Here is a 24307-nt window from a genome sequence, read left to right on the forward strand (position 1 = left end):
ACCCCTCAGGTGTCCTTTATTCCCATGAAACGTTATGTATACGTATAAATCTTCCTTTTGGAACTTCTTCCCTTCTCACTTCTAAACATTGACAGTTTTTTTTTAAATCAGCAGGTGGTCAGCCGAAGATGGATATCAAGTATATCGTAACAGGAGTCTCAGCATTGCTTGTTCTTACTGCCATCCTTTGTGCATTTTGTATTCGAAAATGCTGGTCGAAAAGAAGGTGAGTCCACTTGCAGAAGTGGTTTAATGGTAGAGCGTCCGCCCGGAGAACTGAAGGTCCTGGGTTCGATGCCCGACCGCGTCATGCCAAAATATGTTAAAAGATGGTACTTATTGTTGTCTGGCGCTCGGCATTAAGGAGTTAAAGCAAGGACTGGTACACTGTTTCTGAGTGGGGTATTCATGTTAAACTGTGGCATGGTATCTCAGTTGGCTAGCACTAAAATTCGGCATTAGTCCGGACCAGTACAAACAGCCACACACACTCACGCACGCACGAACGCACGCACCACGCACGCCCGCCCGCAAGCCCGCACGCACGTACGCACGCACGCACGCACGCACACACGTCGCTGCATAAGTGCAATAATCCTGAACACGACGTTACATCCCATTTCACCTCACCCCACCTCCTCGGTTTTACACTTCCTTGGTTATTCTGATGAACCGTCAGTACCAGAAGCGACAGTTGACTATTTACATGGCAATGTACACACATGGGGACGGTTCCTCATATGGTCTAAGATGCCATAACTCGCTTTGAAGACGTACATCTCCTACCTCACAGGATATCGTGGGTTCGTGTCCAAGTGTAGGCGAAAAAAAGGATCGTTTTCTGTCACCATTATACGCATGGTCGGTGGTTTACCAAGAGCTGTCCATCATTACAGATAACCAAAATAAAAAAAATTCTGTTGACTAGTTTACCGTTTAAGACTTAACCTTTTCAATGTATACACAGACAGGATGAAGCAGACAACTTCATTGTCGAGTACCAGCCTGGATCAGACAGATATTGGGAAATCAGAGATGCAGATATGAACCAAGAAAGTGACTCCCCTCAAAATAGTGTTTTGGCAGAACAGCTTCAGGAAGCACACGTCAGTGAGACACACGGTGACCTTTCGTCCGATGACGCTCCTGAAGACAACCCGCCATACACTCACCTAGTGCATGGCATCTGCATCGATGACCAAAGAGCTTATACCAAATATATAACACCAGCTGAGGAAAAGGATCAGCCTCCATCCCCTTCACTTTAATATATATTCGGAACATTCTGAATAACCAAATAAAATCAAATGTCAAGATCACTTTGAAGGTCATTCACTCATGTAACTTACTGTAGCAGTATCATTTAAATTTGACGAAACGTAATACACTGATCCCTAGATTATTATCAGAATGTCCTAGATCACCTCCATTTAGAACCGAAGTGTATGTTGGTTATTTGGTTTAAGAGATATATACGTTATATATATGATTTTTCATTTATAAGCGATTAATTTTCTTTGCTGTAGGATAGTTTTTGTTTCTGTGTTGGTTGTGTTTGCTGTAAGTTTGCTTTACGTGCCAAAAAGCAGGGGATTGTGGAAATCATCAAGTCAGTGAGTGAGTGAGTATAGTTTTACGCCGCTTTTCGTGCGCTTTAACGCTTTAACCATTAGTCTACCCGACCGCCGCCAGGACATCATCAAGACATTGGTAGATGGAAATGATATGGCCCTGGGGAGTTGGTGATCAGAACGACTTCGTTCTCATGGCTAGTGTGATGAGATGGTGGCATATTTCATTAAACAGGTGTCAAATTCGTAATTTGCATTTTTTAGCCAACTAATATGAGGTAAAACCACCTCTGTTGACCGGACATGCACGAATTCATCGATGCATGCTTCTTATGAGACGACTAATGTCAGCCTGACTCAGGTTGTGATAGCAACACTGACGTTTACTGAGCAACGCTGACGTTAACGCCCATAAAACGCTCATTAGGACCTCTCTAAGCTCGATTCCTTCAGTTGTGGAAGAAAACATGACATCAGTCCAAGTCGTTTGTCTCAGTGCTGACGTTCCGTACACCACTGACGCCTCTGATTCAAATGACGTGCAGTACGTTGTGGGATGACACTGGCACGTGGACATGGACGTGCACGCAAATGCCTTCTGTGCAGACGATTGCACACCGTCTGGGCATGAACTCTTACATCAACTGCCTGTTGCAACCGGTCACTTGTCTGAGTGGCAGTTCTGACTACTAGTCGGCCCTAGGCTGGAGTCGTTACCCTCGGCGTCGGCGTCGAGCATCGACGTTATGTGATTGTTGGAATCAGGCCCACACTCTTATGATAACCGATTGCGAAACTTGCAGCGTTTGGGCAACAATATGTGTGCCCACCTGCAACATGCTAATGACACGTGAACATTCAGCACGTAGCAAATGTCGCACGTGCTATCCGATGTCACGTGCTTCATGACTGTCACAATGGTGTGTTATAGGTGACTTGATTTCTTCGGAAATGTTCTTGATACAGAAATCACTTACTTTCATTGCCCGTCATTGGTGTATATTCCTGTAGTTTCAGCTAAAAAAAAATATATATCCCCTACTTTTTTGCATAGTACAGATCAATCAGATTAAGTGGCTTCGTTTTTTACAGACATGAAAATACTTAATTTACTGCTGGAAAAAAGCAACTCTGCTTCAATTGAAGTAGACTTATTTTGCAATTTTGCCAATTATTACGCAAAATGAAATCTGTTTCAACAGAAACTCCATGCTGTTTATTCTTTTGCATTGACAACTTAAATTTAATTGAAGTCCCGGGGTTTCATCATAAGCAAAGTAGCATTTATCTATGCTGAGTCAACTACAAAAGAAAATAGTTCGGCCGAGACTTTAGAAATGTAAACTTTTCAGCAGAAAATCTAAGCTGGTTATTCTATTGCATTGACAATTTATATTTACATGTTTCTGTGTACAGTATACTATTCACATTCTTGTCTTGTGAACCTCTTATGTTGTCTACACCGAGCTAGTCGAGCCTGACGCTGACGTGGAAGCAAATGTGGGCTTATCACTGGAAGTTGGGGTCGGATATTGTGCTCCCTCAACCAGTTGTGAAGGGTTCTGCCATTTACTGGTTTTAACCAAGGAATTGTTCGAATTATTAATGTGGCAGTTGTGTATGGATTTCTTAGATAAACTAATCGAATGTTGTTGTCTTGTTGACATGATGTCACACCTGGACGACCGGCCCGTGGCAAGTCATGAGTGTTTCCCAGTTGTATATAACGTCTTCAAAGTTTCAATGAATATCAATATGTCTGGCAGGCTAGCCTGAGAAAAACTACCAGTAGACATGGCATTTTGTGGGTAAATTGGACATCATCGCAAGCCAAACCCATCACCACCTGTTGGGCTATAAATCATTCCGTTTTCGTTCCGAAGCCTCCATCAGCTCAAGCATTGCAAGTACAAGTACATAGTTGATGATCTTGTTAACTACTGGGAATGGAAACTATATAATGTTTTATTATTGTACAATTGTACATACAGCAGATTTGTTGCTTCAATAAAACCTCTGCCTTTGTAGTGTCGTAGTTTTACCTATTTTCTCTGTGCTTGAGCGTTTGCCCAGAGAGCTAGAGATCGGTGGTTCGATCCCGCGTCACACAAAAAGACGTTTAACTTAGGTACTTATTGTTACTCTGGCTGCTGCTCGGTTTGAACCATTGTAGTGGTCACACGTGCATACTTGATCATGTTTCACATGTGATTGTAACATTTCCATATCGTTTAAAGTTTATGATTAAATGGCCTACTGTTACCCTTCCATACCTGTGACAAGGAAATGCAAGGAGGTAAATGCTCTGAGGTCATGTATTTTAAGCCATATGTTCTTTGGATGCACATGTCGCCAAGTCATAAAATGGACTAGACAAGCCTCAAGCAATTATTGTAAATGCAATATTACATATCATATATTCATTATGGTACATTTGAGTTATTCTCAGGTTTAGAAGAAACAGCTAATTGTTTCTCCCGAGCGTGTGTTAGTTCAAATGTTTGATTTGGAGTTATCATTATCATTTAAGTTAATCATCAGTTAACATGACTAGATATTTAATATTTAATTGTTTGCTTTGTTAAACATTGAGACAGCTTCTCGTCTGTTTCAATTCAATCAATCGGCACTGTGAAAACGATCAAAAAGAAAATAGATAAGAATGAAGAATAAAGAGCACAAGAAACTTGGTTATTACAGGCATGAAACAGGGATTGGTTGGCACGGAGCCAGAATAATGTGTCCGAGTGAGCCCTATTGTCCTATTGTCAAACTCTCACAGGCTAACATTTCAATACATATGCTGGCTTTAACGCATGTATATTTAGTGTACAAACATACCTTGCAGTGATTGCACGAGGAGCAGGATATAAGGGAGTATCGTCCTTCAAAACGTAAGCAGCAAGTTAAGTATTTTCTTTCTAAGAATGTGACCAAACAGTTTTGCTTTGTCTAAGATATTCACTGTAATTGAAAATAAATTTATGTTGGACTGACGCATTGTTTTTAACTGCATTTCAGTACGCGTCTCTAATAATGCGATCAACACCCATGACATATCACACATCATATTAAATTGCACGATGTATTTATGTATTGTACGAAAAGTACCCTAGCCTATATGTTATCCTTCACTGGTCCCGCGTGTAAAATAACTGTTTCGACAAACAAAAGAACAGCGTATGTCTTTTTATGGCTTACCTTTACGGCACAATGTCAATGGGATATTGTACGACTGCTTCTGCGTATATAAGTCGACATAAGATGTCGTCTGACTGATTTATTGTCGGTCCCTGTAACATTCCCTATCGGAATTTCAGATCGGATTGTTAAAACAAGGCAATTTGGCCAAGAAGGTCAACTTAAGTTACAGGGCCTCGTTCTGTGAAAAGATCGTAGCGCAACGGTGACCGTAAGCCTAAGGGAATGTTAAAGTATGGGATTTATCATCATCTTAGCGTTCATTAAGATTGCTTTAATTGGCCCTGGTTTTAATCCGAATTTCAATCCACTTGCCACGGTGGCCATATTGAAAACTTATTAGTACCCACTTCTCAGGCGTGATTGTTTCAATTGTAATTTTTTTAGAAGTTTGTATTAAGACAAAACACAGGTTTTTTCTTAAATGTTGACCTTTTCACCTCTCAATTCTTAGGCGGATAGATGATCTGATATTGTTCAATAACGATAAAAATGCCAATTCTTCGAATTCACCGTTTAGCAGAGATTTGTTAATGAGTATGGAAAGTGTTTTGTCGCTTATATTCAATTCAACACGTATCAATGTCCCTTATACATGCAAGTCATGTTGCATTAAAAAACTCAGCTGGGGGGTCATTTCTTTTGATTTTGCTTAAAATGATATTCATACCGATATCAAAAGCTTTGGCTTATGACCATTGCCAAACGGCAAAGGGCAGTTTATAGTGCCTGACTGTACCCTGAACACCCCCCCCCCCCCCCCCCCCCCCCACACACACACACACACCCTCACCCCCACCCCACCCCAATACGTGGATCCAACATTCGAGTACCGATATAAGTATCATGCCAGGCTTAGGCTAGGACGAATGCCTGCTGGCCAGACTGCACGAATGGTTACCCATGCTTTTAATGCCGATGTGAGAAACAGATTGCAGCAACGATGCCAGGTCACCAACACCTATAGTCGTCCTAAAGCCTGGTTTCACTGATTCTTAGTAATTCTTGGCACCCAGTATCGATACCAGAATGTTGGATCCATGTATTGGGGTGTCGGGCTCGAGGGACAAGAAAACGCAAGTGAATTTCGGTTTTCATACAAATTACATGTCTATATCTGTATGACATGAGCCCATTCAAGGAATGACTGATTGAAGGTTAAGTCTGAAATCCACTGTTATCCACTACCATTCAAATAGTATCTCTTTGATGAAAATCACAAACAGAAAATGTTAATGTTAAACAATGAAAACAATGCCCTGACATTGTGTCAATCTTCCATAATCGGTCGTAACACTTCAAATTCCTAATCATTTCGCATGTTTATCAATGTTTGTTTACAAATCACTTTTTACATACAAGTAATGCCTATAAAGTGTGTAGTCCTCTGTTGGATGTCCAATGTGTCATTGCAGGCTACAGCGAAAAGAGCAGATGTACTGATGTTTATCTTACTATATATCATACTCGGTGAGTGTATCTATTTACAAATAGCTTCATTTCAAAATGTGACATAACATGACTTAATATTTGCATAAAATATTTATTTTTTTATGTTCTTGTTTTGAAAGTAAGCTACACGTATTCTTGGATCCAATGAATGGAAATTATAATATATACTGAACAACAAAAGTTGAATAAGGTTTGATGTAAAGTTATGTTTTTACCATTTCTGAAACAATTTCGGTTTGCAACAGATAAAAGACTCCTGTAAGTGTTCAAATGGTTTAATTTGCCATACTGACTTCAGAAAATACGTGATTTCATAAAAAGCATGATCATGCCAAAATATCAATTTACAAATCAATAGCGTGTGTGTCCACCTCTGGTTGCGATGCAAGCAACACATGTTCATCTCATGGAATTGACCAGGCGTGCACAATGTCCAGTGGGATATCTGTGCATTTCTGCTGGAGCATGTTTCGAAGTTCCTGGAGTGTTTGTGGAACACGTGGTTGACGTCGAAGGCGCCGATCCATCGCATCCCACATGTGCTCGATTGGTGAGTGATGGGAACGAGCCGGCCAGGGGATGACATTCACGTTGTTTTGTTGAAGAGAATCCTGAACAAGTCGAGCAATATGAGGTCGGGCGTTGCCATGTTGAAAGGTAATGCCTGGGCCATGACGACGCCAAAACGGTAGAACAACAGGGTCGATGATCTCGTCGCGGTAGCGCTGTCCCTCTACCACTATGAAATGGGTCCTCTGTCTTGCTATAATCCCATCCCATACCATAACGCTGCCGCCACCGAACCGATCCTCTTCCATGACACAACGATTGACGTAACGTTAACCTCGACGTCGGTACACTCGAATCTGTCCATCGCTGTGGCTGAGGTGAAAACGAGACACGTCAATGAATAGAACTTGTCCCCACTGCATGGCCGTCCAGCGTAGACGCTGTCTGCACCCCTGTAGACTTGCTTGACGGTGGTTTCCTGTCAAAATGGGACGTCTGGCGGGTCTTCTGGCGACAATCCCTGCACATCTGAGGCGGCGACGTACGGTTTGTGAAGATATTCGTCGAAGGCCAGGGATGTTTCTTGTTTCAGTCACTGTTGCTGGTTGGAATCGGTTTCGTAGGTGTGTTGTTTGCATCCAGTTGTCTTGTCGATTATTTGTTACGCGTTGCCTGCCACTCCAAGGATGGTCTCTGACTGCATTTGTCTGTTGCCAACGTTGCCATAAACACCAAATGGTGTTTCTGTGGACGTTAAATTGTCTTGCAACATCAAGTTGACTCGATCCTGCTTCAAGCATACCAATGGCTCGCAGACGCTTATTTTCGGACAGGCGTGGCATTACGTAATGTTGAATAATTGCGTAATTTTGTTGTTTTTCTGAGTGGTTGTTGTCAGCAAGATGCTAAACAATGCATATGGAATCCCGTTAATGCACATGTTTTTATACCCATTCTTGGGTACTGAAATGCATGGGGCTTGCATAAAAGTTTACTTTTGCATGGAATGCATGCTTTTCTGTTGCAGTTGCGTTTTTGTGACTTGATTCCATAGATGTACTACAATACTGAAAACCAAACTTTATATGTTTGAAAAATACACTAAAATATTGGTGTCACAGGAACTTTAGTTGTTGAGTATATTTAATCATTCGAACTATAGACTTAGAAATGTAGTCGATAAGAAAACATTTACATTATTTGTACAATATTTGTTTATGCTATGTTGCAGTGCTGGATGTCAGTGGTGACCCAATATGTCCATGGGGCAGATATGGAGATACATGTGACAAAAACTGTTCTAAACGCTGTAGTATATCACCTAGCCTGGACATTATACACTGTGACAGGGGCAGTGGACGTTGTTCGGAAGGATGTATTCCAGGCTGGTATGATGATACATGCAATAAAGAATGCAACACGAAATGTATCAACAACACCTGCAATCACGGAGATGGAGCGTGTACAAGAGGCTGTAAAGATGGCGAAAAGGGGAACTTTTGTGAAAGTATGAATTAGAAAATATAACTAAACTGATCACACAAAATATGTGTACGTGTCCTCCAAATCCGCCATTTTGAATTCAAGTTACAAAAGAATATCATTGAATAATATGAATTTGTTTCTCAGGGTATTGAAGAAGAGTCCCCAGTAACTAGCCGTAATTTTGCAGCCATTATTTGCAAGAATTTGTTAGATATCTTCCCTGATCGTTAGGAGTGTAGTTAATTCCGCGCTGGCCATAGGTTAAATACATGGCAATGCGCAGGTAAAAGTACTAAATTATAAGTTGACAGATGACGAATCCCCTTATTTAAAAAAAAAAGTTTTGCAAAGACACTTCTACACTAAATCAAAATTGAGTAAGTGAATAAAGTTTACAGTGGCATATGTGGCTAAAAAAGCTATTGGCCCTTGTGTTAAAACTCGAATGAATAATTTTTGTTTTACACAGGGCGAGGATACAAAATGAGGTCAAATCAGCAGAAGCCGTATATTTCTATAGTATATTATCAACAGATGTCTGTTGATAAAACATCCAGTTAACATATTTTTCTTAATGTTTTTAGTATATCCCCTTACGTACAAATGTTGACGTTGTAGAAAACCATATACATGTCAAGGTTTCTTTCCATGCGTTGACAGGGATTTGCGTTAAGAAATAGTGATGTACTGTACATACAACTTAAATTCAGTCTTCCTGTATCTGTTGTCACAAGTAGCGAATCAAACATTTCTTTGGTCATATTTATAAGCGTTTTGACATGCGTGTACCTTAACAGTCCATGCATGCAGCTTAAGGTAAAGTGAAAATTAACACTACGCGCGGGGCAATGACAGACGCTCGTCATATGGGACTGTTTAAAATACAGTATTCATGTTCCTAGATGTGCATCTGTATGAATGTTGTCATGCAAGACCAACTCGTGTTATTCCGGGAAAAGACGAATACCGACTCAGCCCGTCTTGTGGCCATTTTTGCGACTTGGCTCCGTCTATGTGCGAACGGGCATTACTATAAAAATTGTCAACTGGTTGTGGAACGATCCAAGTATAGTCTCCCCATATACAATACATTTTGCAGATTTCTTTTTAAAACACATCGGACTTAAGTTTTTATACAGTATGATTGCATCAGTATCCATGGTTACTCTTGAATTAACCAGGGGCACAAGGAAATGCAGTTGAGAAGAGATGAAAGAAACATATGTCTTTATAATTTATCAATTAAATGACACAAATGCTATTTTCGATCTTGTAATAACCACCAAAAGCAGTGAGGTCTTATAGAATTATAAACTGATTATATGTGTATAGTTTCAGGGGAAAAACATGAAACCAAGGGGAATGACAGCACAACATATCTGTGGAAGATACTCGTCCCTGTTATTTGCATCATTTTTCTGTTGCTAGTCGCCATGGTTCAAATCGGTATCGTACGGTAAGCATTGGCATCTCTCAATGTATATAAATGCTTTCAGTGGGCTTATGTATGTCGGTCGCACCTGAACCTGTTACAAGCTTTACATATCCCAAAGCATATCCAATAAACAAGAACTAATTATCCCAGCAACATGTTTAGTTTTTGTTTGTATGTGATTGATTGCACTTGCAATTCATCAATGTAACTGAAGTCGTGTAAACTATGCGGTAGTAACAATACATAGAGATACAACTGCAACATGCTTGCATCTTCTTGCATCTGAAATATAATTATTGTTTGTTAATGTAATAAGTTTAATTTGATGATTTCTTTCCTTTTCAGTCGATGCGAAAATAGTAAGTATAACACTTTTCATTTCATTTTCTAAAGATTTATGAGTGAACATACGTTATTGCTCAAACTGGAGTGAGGTTACATAGTCGTCTTCCATTAATGTGAGTAGCTCAATAACACTATTTATTGTGAGAGTAGATATACATTACGTTCCATTCATTCATAGATCTACAACCAACTAAGTGATCAATTTGAGTTCAATGTAATAATATAATATAACAAAAACTATGGCAAAAATGTAGAGGATATTCGGAATCATCTAGATATATATTCTGATCAACATGGCACTGGAAAATGGACATCATGTGATCACATCTGAGGAGGATTAGATCGAGTTGGCTTCGAATAGATTATGTGATGAGATGGTGGCACAACACGTCGTTAAATAGGTCAAATTTTGCATATTGCAGACAGCGTCGCTAATATCGTATAAAACCACCACTGTTGACCAGACATGCACGAATGCTTCGAAGCATGCTTCTGATGTCAGTTTGGCTCGTGTTGTTCGTGTTGTTCGTCTCATCTCTAGAAGCAACTGTGATTTCGTTGGGAGAGGGGAATTAATTTTGACCTTGACGTACACGTCTGCCATGAGGTAAAGGTTAGGACTGAGTTGGGGCCGTGGCCATCTTCCCGAGGCAAAAGAGTTTACTGACTTTAAAAGTCCAGTTTCCACCCTTGCCGAACTTGGCTTGAATTACTTGGCTCGATCGTAGCGCCACCAGTGGCTATTACCAGTTATGTCCCTTCTAAGCCTGTCCTATGGACCAATCAGATTCCACTTCTCGTATCACTTGTGTTTGCTTCACATAAAATGGTGGCGCCCAGTCAGGGCGATCTGATCGATAATCAAGATCAATATTGTGATAAAACAGGTCTTACATCGCGGAATGCATCAAATCACGTTGGCGGTGCACATGCTTTGCAAATCCTGCAATCGATCGAAATCTGCACGACAGTTGTCGACCCGGATTTCGATTTCGGTGCGCGATTTTGATTGGACTATGCATAGACTCGTTAGCCCAGCCAAAATGTAACTCCATAATACCAGCCTAGTTCGGCAAGGGTGGAAACTGGACTTTTAAAGTCAGTTAACTCTCTTGCCTCGGGAAGGGGGGCCATGACATGACATGGATGTTTTGCTGCTGGATGAATGTGGCATAATCCTGATGTGATGGAGTTCGGTTAGGCCAGTCATTGTGATACCACCCCATAAAACGCTCATTAGGACGTCTTCAAACTCGATTCCTTCTGTTGTTGATGTCAAAAGTGAACCTCGATTCCTCAGAATACATGACATAAGCATAAAGTCGATTATCCCAGTGCTGGCGTTCCCTACACCACTGACGTCTCTCATTCAAGTGACGTGCAGTAAATTGTGGGATGACACTGACACGTGGACGTTCTTGCAAATGCTATCTGTGCAGTCGATTTCGCACCGTCAGGGTATGTGCTATTACACCAGTTGCCTGTTGCAACCGGTCCCTTAAGTGTGTGGCAATTTGCAACCGATTTCTTATTGTCATCGTTTATACTATTAATCTGTCCCAGGCTGAAGTTGCAATTGATAATCAAGAGCGGCGTCGATCATCAACGTTATGAATTTGGTGTAATCGGGTCCACAATGTGTTGATGTTAGATTGAGAAATATGCAGCGTTTGGGCAACACTCTTATAACGTGTGGCCAGCTGCAACATACATGTGGCACGTAAACGTTCAGCGCATTGGAAACGTCGCATGATCAGTCATGTTGCTTCCTTCTTGATTAAATGTGTTTAATATAGTGTCGGAAATGTTCTTGCGACATTGATCACTTTCATATTGTCAACCCATGCTTGCCGTAAAAGGAGACTATGCTTGTCGTAAGAGGCCACTAACGGGATCGGATGGTCGGCTCGCTGACTTGGTTGATGTATGTCATCGATCCCAATTGCGTGGATCGATGCTCATGCTATTAAGCACTGGATTGTCTGGTCCAGACTCAATTTTTTACAGACCGCCGTCATATATCTAGATCTGTAATATTACTGAGTGCGGCGTTAAACAACAAACAAACAAAATAATCAACCAAATCATATAGTCAGACATGTGTTTTCCAGTAGTTCCACCACAAAGCATAATATCCCCTATCTTTTTAGCACAGTACACAAACTCAATAAACATAAAAAAACTTGTTTTTATTCTGTTTTATGTCGCATTGTTGCATTGTCGCGCTTGTTTATTAATGGTGTGCATATGTAGTTTACTGCAAGCGAATAAATGGTTATACGCCAATGGTTTCTAAAACAAAAGTACCAATGGCAATGTGGGTTGTTTTTCTCAACATTCCATCGTTGCTTTAGAAACTATTCAATCTGTCGTAATTGTCTGTAGCTTTTTTTATAAACTCTTTGCATCTCTTTTTTATTGAACTCATCAGATTTCGCCCTGTCATTTAGACGCCGCAAGTCACTGTTCAGAGTTGCGTCTTCTGGACGCATCATAAAAACTATGATCTTGGGTCCAAATCCCAGCACACACATCACTTAGGGAAGCCGATACTCTGTGAATTAACTGAAATATTGTTCAAATCGGCGGTACATCAAACTCACCTACTCGCTCAACCGATGAATTCGCTGTGCATAGTGGCGTCTGGCCGTGCCAGAAACCTATGATCGTGGGTTCGAATTTCCGGTTCATCCTGTTAATGTTTTTATTTTGGACCTAAATCACTTCCTGCTTTACTCCCACATCAAGCCTACACGCCGTGACATTACGTAAATACTGTTCAAAGCGGCTATACAAAATATTCACTCACTCACTTAGGATATCCCTTTTTGACGTTGTCGTAAGAGGCGACTAACGGGATCGGGTGGTCAGGCTCGCTGACTTGGTTGATGCATGTCATCGATCCCAATTGCATGGATCGATGCTCATGAAATTAATCATTGGATCCAGATTCGATTATTTACAGACCGATTACAGAGCCTCCTCTAAATTAAGAGCGTATTTTACAATAATGAGGTTGCTTTAATTTATTTGAATCCTATTCGTAATACATCAAACTTTAGCTAAGCTCCCTCTGTACGGACAAATGCTTGCGTTATTGTTGTGATTGAGTTCGATCCCTGGGCGAAGTCCTCATTGATGAAAGATCATGTTTTGTATAAAAATTATGAAAATACGCAGTTATTGTAACTAATGATAGCCCGACAATGTGACGTGATAATTTTGATTAAAAGTCGCATTGTCGCGTTGTAGCGCTTTATCAAAATATTGAAAATAAAAAATACTACAAGCGCGACAATGTTACAAAACGTTTTCAAATGTGCTCTTTTGTATCGAAAGAATGATATAATTTGATTCGCTGAATGTGGCCTGGCTCTTAAAGGGCACGTTCACGCGAAAATACTTTCATACTTTTTAGTTTACACTGTTTCATGCTGATTGGCTGAATGGGTAGTCACGTGATTTGGAGTTGCCACACCTGTGAACGGACAGACAAGTTCACACGATTGGAACATTTTGTATGAAATTGATCGTGTAAACTTTTGCTGGAACTACTTTCTGGTTTTCTCCGAATTATCGATCGGTGCTTACAATCAACTCGTTTTTCTATTTTCTTTTTAATCCCTACATTTATCAGCAAGATAATTAATTTAATATTTTTGCCTGGTCTTGTAACATTTCATCTGATATTTGATTTCATCTATGTTTGATGTCATCTAGCTGCCACATGAAACAAAATGGATTGTCCTTATGGTAACTTGAATTGGATATGGAATGGCCATCTTTCACTACTAATAACGAAATGAATACTGTACAATTACTAAGGTGAACGAAATTTGTTTTTGAGCGATACTAACTTTGATGCCTTGTTTTCGGAAATAAGAGGAATCTAGCACCAAGACAATTGCGAATGAACACAATGTTGTACCCTGTTCAGATGTGGCCGCCGACACTGATCAAAGCGACTGCTCCTGATCAATCCCAAACTAAAACTCGATTCACAATCGTATCAGAAAAAACGTAAATTTCGTGAAAGTGACATTTCCCTCTCTAGCATGTTCTGCACGTGCAGAAAGACGGTATAAAACGGCTGATCAGACACGTTGATATCACAGCAACAAAAAGAACACAAGATATGCCACGTTTGACAACCATCGAGAGAGAGAGGGCCGTTGGAATGGTCCAACAAGGAGCGTCACACGTCGACGTCGCCAGAAAGTTGGGCTGCGCACGCATCACTATCACCAGGTTGATGCAGCGGTTACGTCAGACAGGTCAGACAAGCCCAGGAGTGGAAGACCACGAGTAACCACGCCCCGTGAAGATCGTTACATCCGGGTATTACACCTGAGGAACCGCACCGTAACAGCGACGTCCACGGCGGCTACAGCACTGGGCCACAGGATCAGTCGACAGGCCGTCTACAGGAGACTACGGCAGTATGGTATCCGGCCACGTCATCCCTACCGCGGACCGCTCCTGACGCCTCGACACCGGAACAACAGACTGATCTGGGCCAGGCGAGTTCGACGTTGGCAACGGCGGGACTGGGCACGTGTTATGTTCTCTGATGAGAGCAGATTCCTCATCTTCAGAAACGATGGACGGCAGCTTGTATACCGACGATTTGGTGAACGTTTGGCGCCTAACTGTATCCAACAGGTCCGGCCGTTTGGAGGTGGAGGGTTAATGGTTTGGGGTGGCATATGTGGTGACGTCAAAACGATGCTTGTCGTAATTCGTGGAAACCTGAATGCACAGCGTTATCTTGATGACATCCTACGGCCTGTTGTTGTGCCCTTTATTCAGCAACAGCCTCGTGGACTCCTTTTCCAACATGACAATGCAAGGCCACACACAGCAAGATTGACACAGAACTTCCTTGCCAACGCCAACGTACAGGTTTTGCCATGGCCCGCATGTTCACCGGACATGAATCCCATCGAGCACTTATGGGACCACCTCGATCGGCAAATCCGACGTCGCCGTGTGCCTCCAGTCAACGTCCAGGACTTGGAACGATGTCTCCTCGAGGAATGGCAACGCATCACTCCCAACGTCATCAGACGTTTGACGTCATCAGTCCGTAGGCGTGTTCTGGCATGTATTGATGCTCACGGTGGACATACCCGCTACTGACTTGACTTTGAGACGTGTGGTGTGACATTTCCCGTTGTTTCTGTGATCAGTGCTCTAACGAAATGTTCATTTTTCGACCCCACCCCTCTTTAAAGACTTGTCATATTGGTTGTACAGATTTTATTGAAATGAAATTTTTGTACAGATGTTGTGAAAGGATTTCTCAAAAGCATAACACCAATCCTAAACTTCTGCATTGTTTAGTTTTTCTTTTAAGTCGTTGCAAACAGGTGGTATCGTTTCTTTTGGACACTAGTTTATTTAAAGAAACGTTATTTCTCAGCTTAACTGGGTACGACTTGGGAAACGTATGTAACCAACAGCCTATTAGTTTCAGAGGCAAAACAATACACATATCACAAGTATCTAATTTATTTCATTCCTTAAATCGGCTCATATTTTCTACATTTGTTATTTTTAAATTATGGCTTCATAATGGAGGATAAACAGTTTCCCTGCAAGTTTGCAATGATATTTTCTTTGAATGGTTGTCAAAACAAACCAATAACCAATTATCTATTGAATAGATATAGGCCTAAAGCAATAATTGTTTTCAAACATTGAACACATCAATTAGAGTGATCTATCGTTTCATTTTCAAATGGAGACGGTTTTGTTCGGCGGGTACTGGTGCTTGTGTGAAATACAACATCCAGTTACTCATCAATAAAATATGGCAGTTATTTTGTATTAGGATGGGAAGAAAACCAAAGAGAATATTTTACCCCCAGTACGTTTCAACTCGGCAACCGACTTGAGAAACTACAGGGACGTACCCCACCGTTGTGTTACTCTCAAGGCGTGGTAAATTTTCTTAGTATTACGTATCCGCTTTTGAAAATGTAATAATGAGCATGAAGGTAAGTTAGGTATACACACATCAAAGTGTTATTGGTGGTTGTGGAGATGTCTAGTCTAGGTCGGGTGACACATCAGGTGATGTGTATTTTCTCGAGGTTTACACTTGATTTTCATCGTTTCCATGCTTGTGTTCGTTCATAAGTGTATGATTTTGCGATTTCTTGATGGGTGAAGGGAACTTCTGACTTGTCTGATCATAAACTGGTACTTGATATTGTAATGAGAATACATTATATATATATATTTACTTTTCATGAATGATATATTAAATATAGTTTTGTTAGCTTTTATAAAATGTATATCCATACTTTTTTTATATATACTGAAGAACAAAAGTTCCTGTGACATTGAATAAGATTTAATGCAAAATTATGTTTTTTACCAAATCTGAAACAATTTCTGTTTGCAACAGATAAACGACTCTTGTAAATGTTCAAATGGTTTAATTTGCCATACTGACTTCAGAAAATGCGTGATTTCATAAAAAAACAAACCATGAACATGCCAAAATGTCAATTTACAAATCAATAGCGTGTGTGTCCGCCTGTTGTTGCGATGCAAGCAACACATCTTCGTCTCATGGAATGGACCAGGCGTGCACAATGTCCTGTGGGATATCTGTCCATATCTGCTTGAGCTTATTTCGAAGTTCCTGGAATGTCTGAGGAACACGTGGTTTACGTCGAAGGCGCCGAACCATCTCATGCCACATGTGCTCGATTGGTGGGAGATCAGGGGAGCGAGCCGGCCAGAGGATGACATTCACGTTGTTTTGTTGACGAGAATCCTGAACAAGTCGAGCAATATGAGGCCGGGCGTTGTCATGTTGAAAGGTAATCCCTGGGCCATGACGACACAAAAACGGTAGAACAAGTGGGCCGATGATCTCGTCGCGGTAGCGCTGTCCATTGAGATTTCCCTCTACCTCTATCAAACGGGTACCCTGTCTTGCAGTAATCCATGCATGGAATGCATGCTTTTCTGTAGCAGTTGCGTTTTTGGGACTTGATTCCATACATGTACTACACTATTGAAAACCAAGCTTTACTTGTTTGAAAAATACACTAAAATATTGGTGTCACAGGAACTTTTGTTGTTGAGTATATTATGTTGCTTGTGTAGACTTTTTCCAGTGATGAACACTGACCAATAACACACCTTCACATTGTCTATATGTAAGCCCGGGTGTACTCACAACCAAGTAAAGCCTGATGTTACGCAATTGCAGCTTGGCTATTTCTCTTAAAGCCAGATGAAGACAAAGTGGTCAGTTCCAAGTTCAGGATTAGGTGTAAACTGACGTGCCATGTCGGCGAGATTTGAAACTTTAATTGTATACGCCAAGTCGGCAATGTGTAAAGTATGGAAAATAATGGATTATGTGAAAATTTTGTATGCGGATGGGAAGAAAATCAAAGAGAATATCCCCCAACCCCCCATAAGTACGTCGGCAAGATGGATTATGTGAAACATTCACTGGATCTTGTTGGGAAATGAAGGAACAATAAAGCATAAAGAAAGCCTGATTTTATTGTGATTGATACTTCCTATTGCTGTTTGTGTATAAGATGAAGTTTGATTAGACTGCCAGTATTAAATTGTTTTCAAATTGTGGTTTGGTCTCTCCCTGTGATGTGAGACTGTACAGTGGATCCACTCGTAACGATATCTTTTGCGTTGTGACAAGACAGGGGCCCAGTTAAATTATCACCAATTATGTCATAATCTAAGGGAGATAACTCAGGTCTATTTAGCTCAGAAATCCGCTAAGACAAATGTGCGGTTCGTGCACAATAAGTGTGGATTCAATAGCAGTTAATTTAAACGGTTTAGATGACGCTATGTACACAAACCTTTCACACAAACCTTTGTATTCTATATTTACAGATGTGGAAAGGAACGACTATATGCCAGGTAAGCGTAGAATCCATGTATTGACGATCACAGTCTTGTTATACTATTTCACATTGACAAGAGTAGAAGGCAATTCAACTAGTCAAGTCAAGATTAAGGAAGAGAATTTATGGAGGAATCATGAGGAACACAGCGTTTGGTAATGTTTACTCCTTCATCAGGTGAATGAATGGTATGAGGCAGTGAGTGAGTTGGGTTTAACGCCGCTTTTAACATTATTCCAGTTTATCACGGCGTGTGAGCTTAATGTGGGAGGAAAGCCCGAGGTGATGCAGGTCGTTTACCACTTCGCTGAAACCCACGAGCACGGGTATGGTGCTGACTAACCTAGAAACATATTTGGGGCGAACCGGGATTCGAACCTACAATCATAGGTTTCTGGCGTGTTCAAGGGACGCAACTCTGGATAGCGAATCGCGGCGCCTTAGACGACTGGGCCACCCGTGCTCCCGGTATGAGGCAGAGTGCATATATATATATGTGTGTGTGTGTGTGTGTGTGTGTGTGTGTGTGTGTGTGTGTACATGTAAGAACAACTCAAGTAAAAAGACAACAAAAGGTGGAAACTTAACAAGGGAAATCAAATGATAATTGGAGCTGAAGGCGATTAGAAATAAACAATGAAAGCCAACACTTAAAAGTAATTAGCGCTGATAGTTTATGGACAGCTGGAAGCCAGGACTAAATTAACACTGATAGGTAAATGGCAATGGACAATGGGGAAACGGGAGGCCGGGGGTAATTAGCACTGATAGGTAAAGGAAATGGAATAAGCAATGGAAGCCAGCTAGATAATAGGCACTGACAAAAATCCAAGCAATCAGTCCCAAGCACTAGGCACATATGATCCCTGGTCACGGTTCATGATGTCAATGTTTTTATTCATTTTTCTCTGTCGCCAGTTGTTGTTAGTGGTACACAGGACTTTGGTGGCTTCCAACATGATGTTACGGTTCTGGTTCTGAGGATGTGTTCGGAAATAGCGGATTTCAGGTCTAGTTGAGGGGTCTGAGGGTTTTTCCAATGTACTGGTGGCCACAGTTGCAGGGGGTCTGGTGTATACATCTTCGGGGGTTGGGACTGACACTGCTTGTGCCTCTGCCATTATGCATAGCTAAATGTTAAGTTAACACATACAGGCATAGATATGCTCAGTGAGAATGCGTAGATGGGTTTGGAAGTCACTGAAATGTATTGTTATCCCCTAGCGGCTACTTGTTTAACTAAAGTCGTTGATGAATTTGTGCTCAAATCAACTTAACATGTATTCCCACGGGACGATAGTGACTTCGGAACCCATTTTTATTAGAAGAGGTATATTTCAGTGCGATTCTTTCAGTCCTTTGCGTTTGTCACAAAATAAGCTTTTTGCTTAGCCAAGAGGAATTTTGCCTCCTTTGCACAGACCCCTAACACCCCCTACTTACCTCATTTCAATGGATGGCCTTGAAATTCCTGCCAAAGGAGAATCCGCTCTTAATCACTTGCAATAAAGACAAAGCGACATGTATAGATGGTGTGTGAGTACATACAGGTATTCAAATGTATATCATTACCTTTCTTTAAACAATTTGACTGATGTGTTGACATACTTGGTCAAGTCCATAAGGATATGCCTATATTCTGTACACATAAGTGTCATATATTTTTCAATCTAATGTTAACGCAATGCCTAAATGAATGGAACAATAGATGATAAACCTCAATGCATTCGTCTGCCCATCGCCATCTTTTGAGTGATGATGCAGAAGTCGAAGGTATATGAAGAAATGATGATTTCATATCTAAAAATCATACTTGTCTCCTCAGTGAGCAACGAAGGAATATTGCACGTGTCCCGAGATGTCAGAGGTGAGATAAACAATACAAACACAGCTTTATGATGGATATTATATTAAGCCTCAAAGGGAGATTGGGGTAGGTGTTGTTTGTTAAGGGTAAAACATTTTAATGACGTTATATGACCATACGGGGACATGGGTGTCCCAGTCGTTTAACACGACAGACACAAATGACTATCCAAAGGCGTCTATTCTTCGTGACAGTGACAGGTCGCATCACATATTTGCCTGATCACATTGCTTTGGTAAACAACCAGGATCTGCATGGGCTTGCTCCCACATTGAGTTCAAACGCCACGATGTAACTGAAATAATGCTCCAAGAAGCATTAAAAAAAAACATGCATAGTCACTATGAAATCGCGAATTCCTTGTTGACTCCTTCTTTGTAACATAGTTTGATATCACATGACGCATGGACAATATTATATCTTATCTTATCCTTATTTCAACACAGGGTTACTCAAACGGCCAATTGCTAGCACACTACTCCATAAGGCCAGTGGTGAAGGGAATCTGGACCTCGCGAAAGAGATCCTGAATGGTGGTTTATTAAATGTCAACACCCGAGGGTCGTATGGATTGACACCATTGATGTGGGCTGCATTGAATGGGCACTACTATGTCTTTGAATATCTCAAACAAGAAGGAGGTGATATGACACTAAAGGATAGTGACGGCGATAGCATTCTTAGCATGGCCTGTGTGGGGGGAAATATGGACATAGTAAAGTATGTATTCTTACGCGAACCTACCCTTATAAACAGACAGAGAAGCGACGGAAGAACTGCGTTGATGTGGGCTGCATCGCGTGGGAACACAACCGTGTTTGAGTATCTGTTGGATAGAAAAGCAACTCCTTCATTAGATGATAATGATGGAAACAATATCCTTCATTATGCCTGTTATGGAGGACACATTGACATTGTGAAATGTGTCATCGATCAGACAACACTTAATATCAACACTAGCGACTTACTTGGAAGAACAGCATTAATGATAGCAGCTACGTACGGACATAAAGAAGTGTTTGACTTACTTGTTGGGAAAGACAGTGACGACATATCACACAAAGATAAGGAAGGAAACAATATACTCCATGCAGCATGCCGTGGAGGACATGTGGAGATGGTGAAGCACATCCTGTCACAGGGCCTGGTGGACATCAACAGCCAAGGACAGGAAGGGAAGACACCGCTGTTGTTGGCAGTACATTGGGAACAAGGAGCAGTGTTTAACTTACTTGTGAGCAGAAAAGCTGATCTATTACAAGTGGATTATAACGGAAACAACATCCTTCATCTGGCCTGCGAAATAGGAAGCATGGAGATTGTGAAGTATGTTATGTCACAGAAGAGTCTTGACATTAAAGCAAGAAACATACAAGGTGAAACAGCTTCCATGGTGGCAAAACGCAAGCACCACATGGATTTGTATAACTTCCTCGTGTCAAAAGAAGGTTAAGTATGGCGAATTACATAACACGCCCACGAAAGTCCAGAACATGTTATTAGTGATGTGGGTATGAATAAATATGGATGAAACTTGATGTGTTATTCAAAACAGTAAAGACAACACAGCGAAAAGATTAGCTCCTCATTATGACAATGAAGAATCTTTTTGATTTTGGGTACGCCAGAAACATTTGATCGTGTGTCCGAATCCCCGTTCGCTCCAGTTCTATTCCTAGGTTGGTCAGCACATTCTTGTGCTCGAGGATTTCACCTGAGACATGTGTCATAGCGACCGATTTGGGACAACCTTTGTCTGAAATGAACAATCAATTCCAAAGGTTCATTACATTACCCTGTATAGTCCGTCAACCTAACTTTTGGACACCGTTTTTCTCAATTTAATTCTAATTAGTTCAAATTCATGTAATAATATGTAAACACATCGAAATATTTCCCTGAGCTTTAATAGAAACCAATGTTTAAAACTTTTTCAACACTTGTGAAAAAGATGCAGGGTAGAATGGGTCTTCAGCAAACCATGCTTGCAATAAAAGGCGACTGTGCTTGTCGTAAAAGCCGACTAACGGGATCGGGTGATCAGGCTCGCTGACTTGGTTGGTTGATGCATGTAATCGATCCAAATTGCGTGTGAAACGTCATCGGAAGTTTGACATCTTTGCTTGTACATGTTTCACTAATACTCCAACTTGAGGTACGATTGTGTAAGGTGTCCATCTGTAAATAAGCACATTTTTGGAATTTTATGTTTACTGTCTGGTGCTGACACTCGTTGGAAACAACTGTTTCTCAGTGTCGATCTCGCATGCAATTTTCTCATACCAAGCACTGACAACACGCAGGCTTAATACATGTCTGATCTTATTTTTCATATCCTTCTACTTCTATTTCGTGTATGTAATAATATCGCTTACATGTGCACGTGTCTGTGACAATCTCACAGGGTGACTCTTCAGTGTTGTTGTTTCTTACTTACTTACTTTACTTACTTTTGAGATTTAACGTGCGCTTTCCGACTGATGCGTATTTCGCACACGGGCCCGGCCAGGCCATTTAATGTGTTTCCGAAAGGGGCGAAAGTGGATGTTGTTTCTTTAGTTAGTTCGTATTTATACCTTTTTATAGTTATTTTGGTTTGTGTCAACATTATAATAATATCGCCTGAGGTACCTGTCTTGCTAAACAGTCCTTTGTTACAGTATGTAGTGTCTATTGTTATTAGGACTTGTGTGGGCATCGTTTACTGCAATACATGAACGCTGAGTCGCATTTACATCTTTACATGTTTGTCAACTGTGTGTTGTGTAATGTTTGATTATAGATGTGTTGAAATTTGGAATTATCTTTGATTTCAGTTTTGAGCACACCAACAGAGATCGTATAAAATATTGATTATATCTAATATTTATATTTTGTTATCACGATTGTTCATATGTGTTAGGTTACACAGTTTGCTTCAAAGGTATTGCGTTTTTTTAAGAATTATGAGAAAGGACATATTTGCCTTGTAATTGTAGATTCTTTCATGCAACTTACTACACAGTTGTAACTTATTTATAACTTGCTTCTCGTTACTTAGAACTTTGAATAAAACAAGACATTACAGCAGTGTTATGAGTCTTTTTCTACTTCAGTACTTTAATACATTTCTTTATATGAAATAAGCTTCACACGGTCTACCCATGAGGAAATTCGAACCATTTCTTCTGATGAGCCTTGCTGTATATATACTTAATAGAGGAACTCAGATTATTCACAGGTTTTGTTTCTCCAAGACCACCTCCGTGGTCTAGTGGTTAGATCGTCTTCCAGAAGAGCGGAAGGTTGTGGTTTCGATCCCGGCTTCATCATACCCAAACATTCTACTTGCTGTCTCCCTGTCTGGCGATCGATCGGCATTAAGGGATGAAGCAGGGACCGGTCGGCTCGGAATCCGTATACTGTGTCTGTGTTGGGTATCCATGTTAAACTGCTGCATGGTATCTCAGTGGGTTTATACTGTAAAAACGCATAAGTCCGGACTAGTACAAGCAGCTGCACACACACACACGCACGCACGCACGCACGCACGCACGCACGCAGGCACGCACGCACACATGTACACCCACACATACGCATAAGCAAACGTGCATGTACGTCGTTATATAAATGAAATATTATTAAACGCAACGGTATACACAATTTCACCAAACCACTTTTGGTTTCTCAGTATTCAGTATTGTGGTGATCAGATAACAGGTCAAAGCGCCAAAATACAGCTCGACGAACCACACACTGACGGGCTGCACGTAAGTCCCTGCTTCGACATAAAGGACAGCGAAGTTGTGGGGTTGTAAGACCCGCGTTGAGAGTAGAGGAGTAACATAATACCAAGATCGCGGAGAGATACCGGATCACCGAGGGACTTATATCACTAACCATGGAGGATTGTCTTAGAACCTGTGTGGAACAATCTATTTTGTATTTATTCTTATGCGATTGCCTTGTTTGTTGCCGCTATTCTCTCGTCACGCATATGCAATGGCATCATGTGAATGTCACCAAGCAAATGGCTTTTAAGCTACTGTGTTATCCTGAAGAGATCATGGTCCTGCTGCCCCCTTGTATATTTTTGCTTATGTACATTATATGTTAACCTCCCTCGGGGTTTTAGTCAGTAACTAGTAAACGACTTGTGCTTTTATTGTTTATGAAACATTCTTATCTATGTCAAGGTGACTAACGGGATCACTGACTTGGTTGATGCATGTCATCGTATCCTACTACCGTAGATTGATGCTCATGATGTCAAGCACTGGAACGTCCGGTCCCACTCGATTATGTACAAGCCGACGTCAAAGAGCTGGTATATATCTGAGTGCGGCGTTAAAGAACAAACAAACAGAGCACAACAATCAACAATTGTCGATGTAAAGGTTGTAGAACCGAAGGCCGAGGTCGTAATACACCCTGCGAGTCACATCCTGTTCACGTCAAACATGATGCGGCCATACTATCATTGTGGTCCCCCAATCCTTAAGTCAGTCCGTTCTTGTTACAGGAGCAAATCTCGTGGTCGTTGTTTGTCGCATAATAAAACACT

At 41.0% G+C, this 24307-nt stretch overlaps 1 protein-coding gene across 1 annotated transcript; it reads left to right on the forward strand.

Annotated features, from left to right (window-relative positions):
* Positions 1 to 4426: 4426 nt before the first annotated feature.
* Positions 4427 to 22828, forward strand: LOC124149950 (ankyrin repeat domain-containing protein 50-like). Its single transcript, XM_048391201.1, has 7 exons — positions 4427 to 4465; positions 7966 to 8241; positions 9552 to 9675; positions 10000 to 10013; positions 17887 to 17913; positions 19723 to 19764; positions 20211 to 22828. Exons 3-7 carry the CDS (start codon positions 9653 to 9655, stop codon positions 21215 to 21217), a joined length of 1113 nt encoding a protein of 370 aa, XP_048247158.1. The 5' UTR covers positions 4427 to 4465; positions 7966 to 8241; positions 9552 to 9652; the 3' UTR covers positions 21218 to 22828.
* Positions 22829 to 24307: the final 1479 nt, after the last annotated feature.

The sequence above is a fragment of the Haliotis rufescens genome, unplaced genomic scaffold (assembly GCF_023055435.1).
Source record: "Haliotis rufescens isolate VD_foot unplaced genomic scaffold, xgHalRufe1.0.p SCAF_9, whole genome shotgun sequence".
Classification (NCBI taxonomy): Eukaryota; Metazoa; Mollusca; class Gastropoda; order Lepetellida; family Haliotidae; genus Haliotis; species Haliotis rufescens.

Bases quoted from the DNA above. Each gene is read 5' to 3' on its own strand.
- LOC124149950 (XM_048391201.1), top strand. From the start codon at position 9,653: ATGGTTCAAATCGGTATCGTACG. The intron at 17,914-19,722 runs GTAAGCGTAGAA...TTGTCTCCTCAG, and splicing joins AAGGAACGACTATATGCCAG to TGAGCAACGAAGGAATATTG. The intron at 19,765-20,210 runs GTGAGATAAACA...ATTTCAACACAG, and splicing joins CGTGTCCCGAGATGTCAGAG to GGTTACTCAAACGGCCAATT.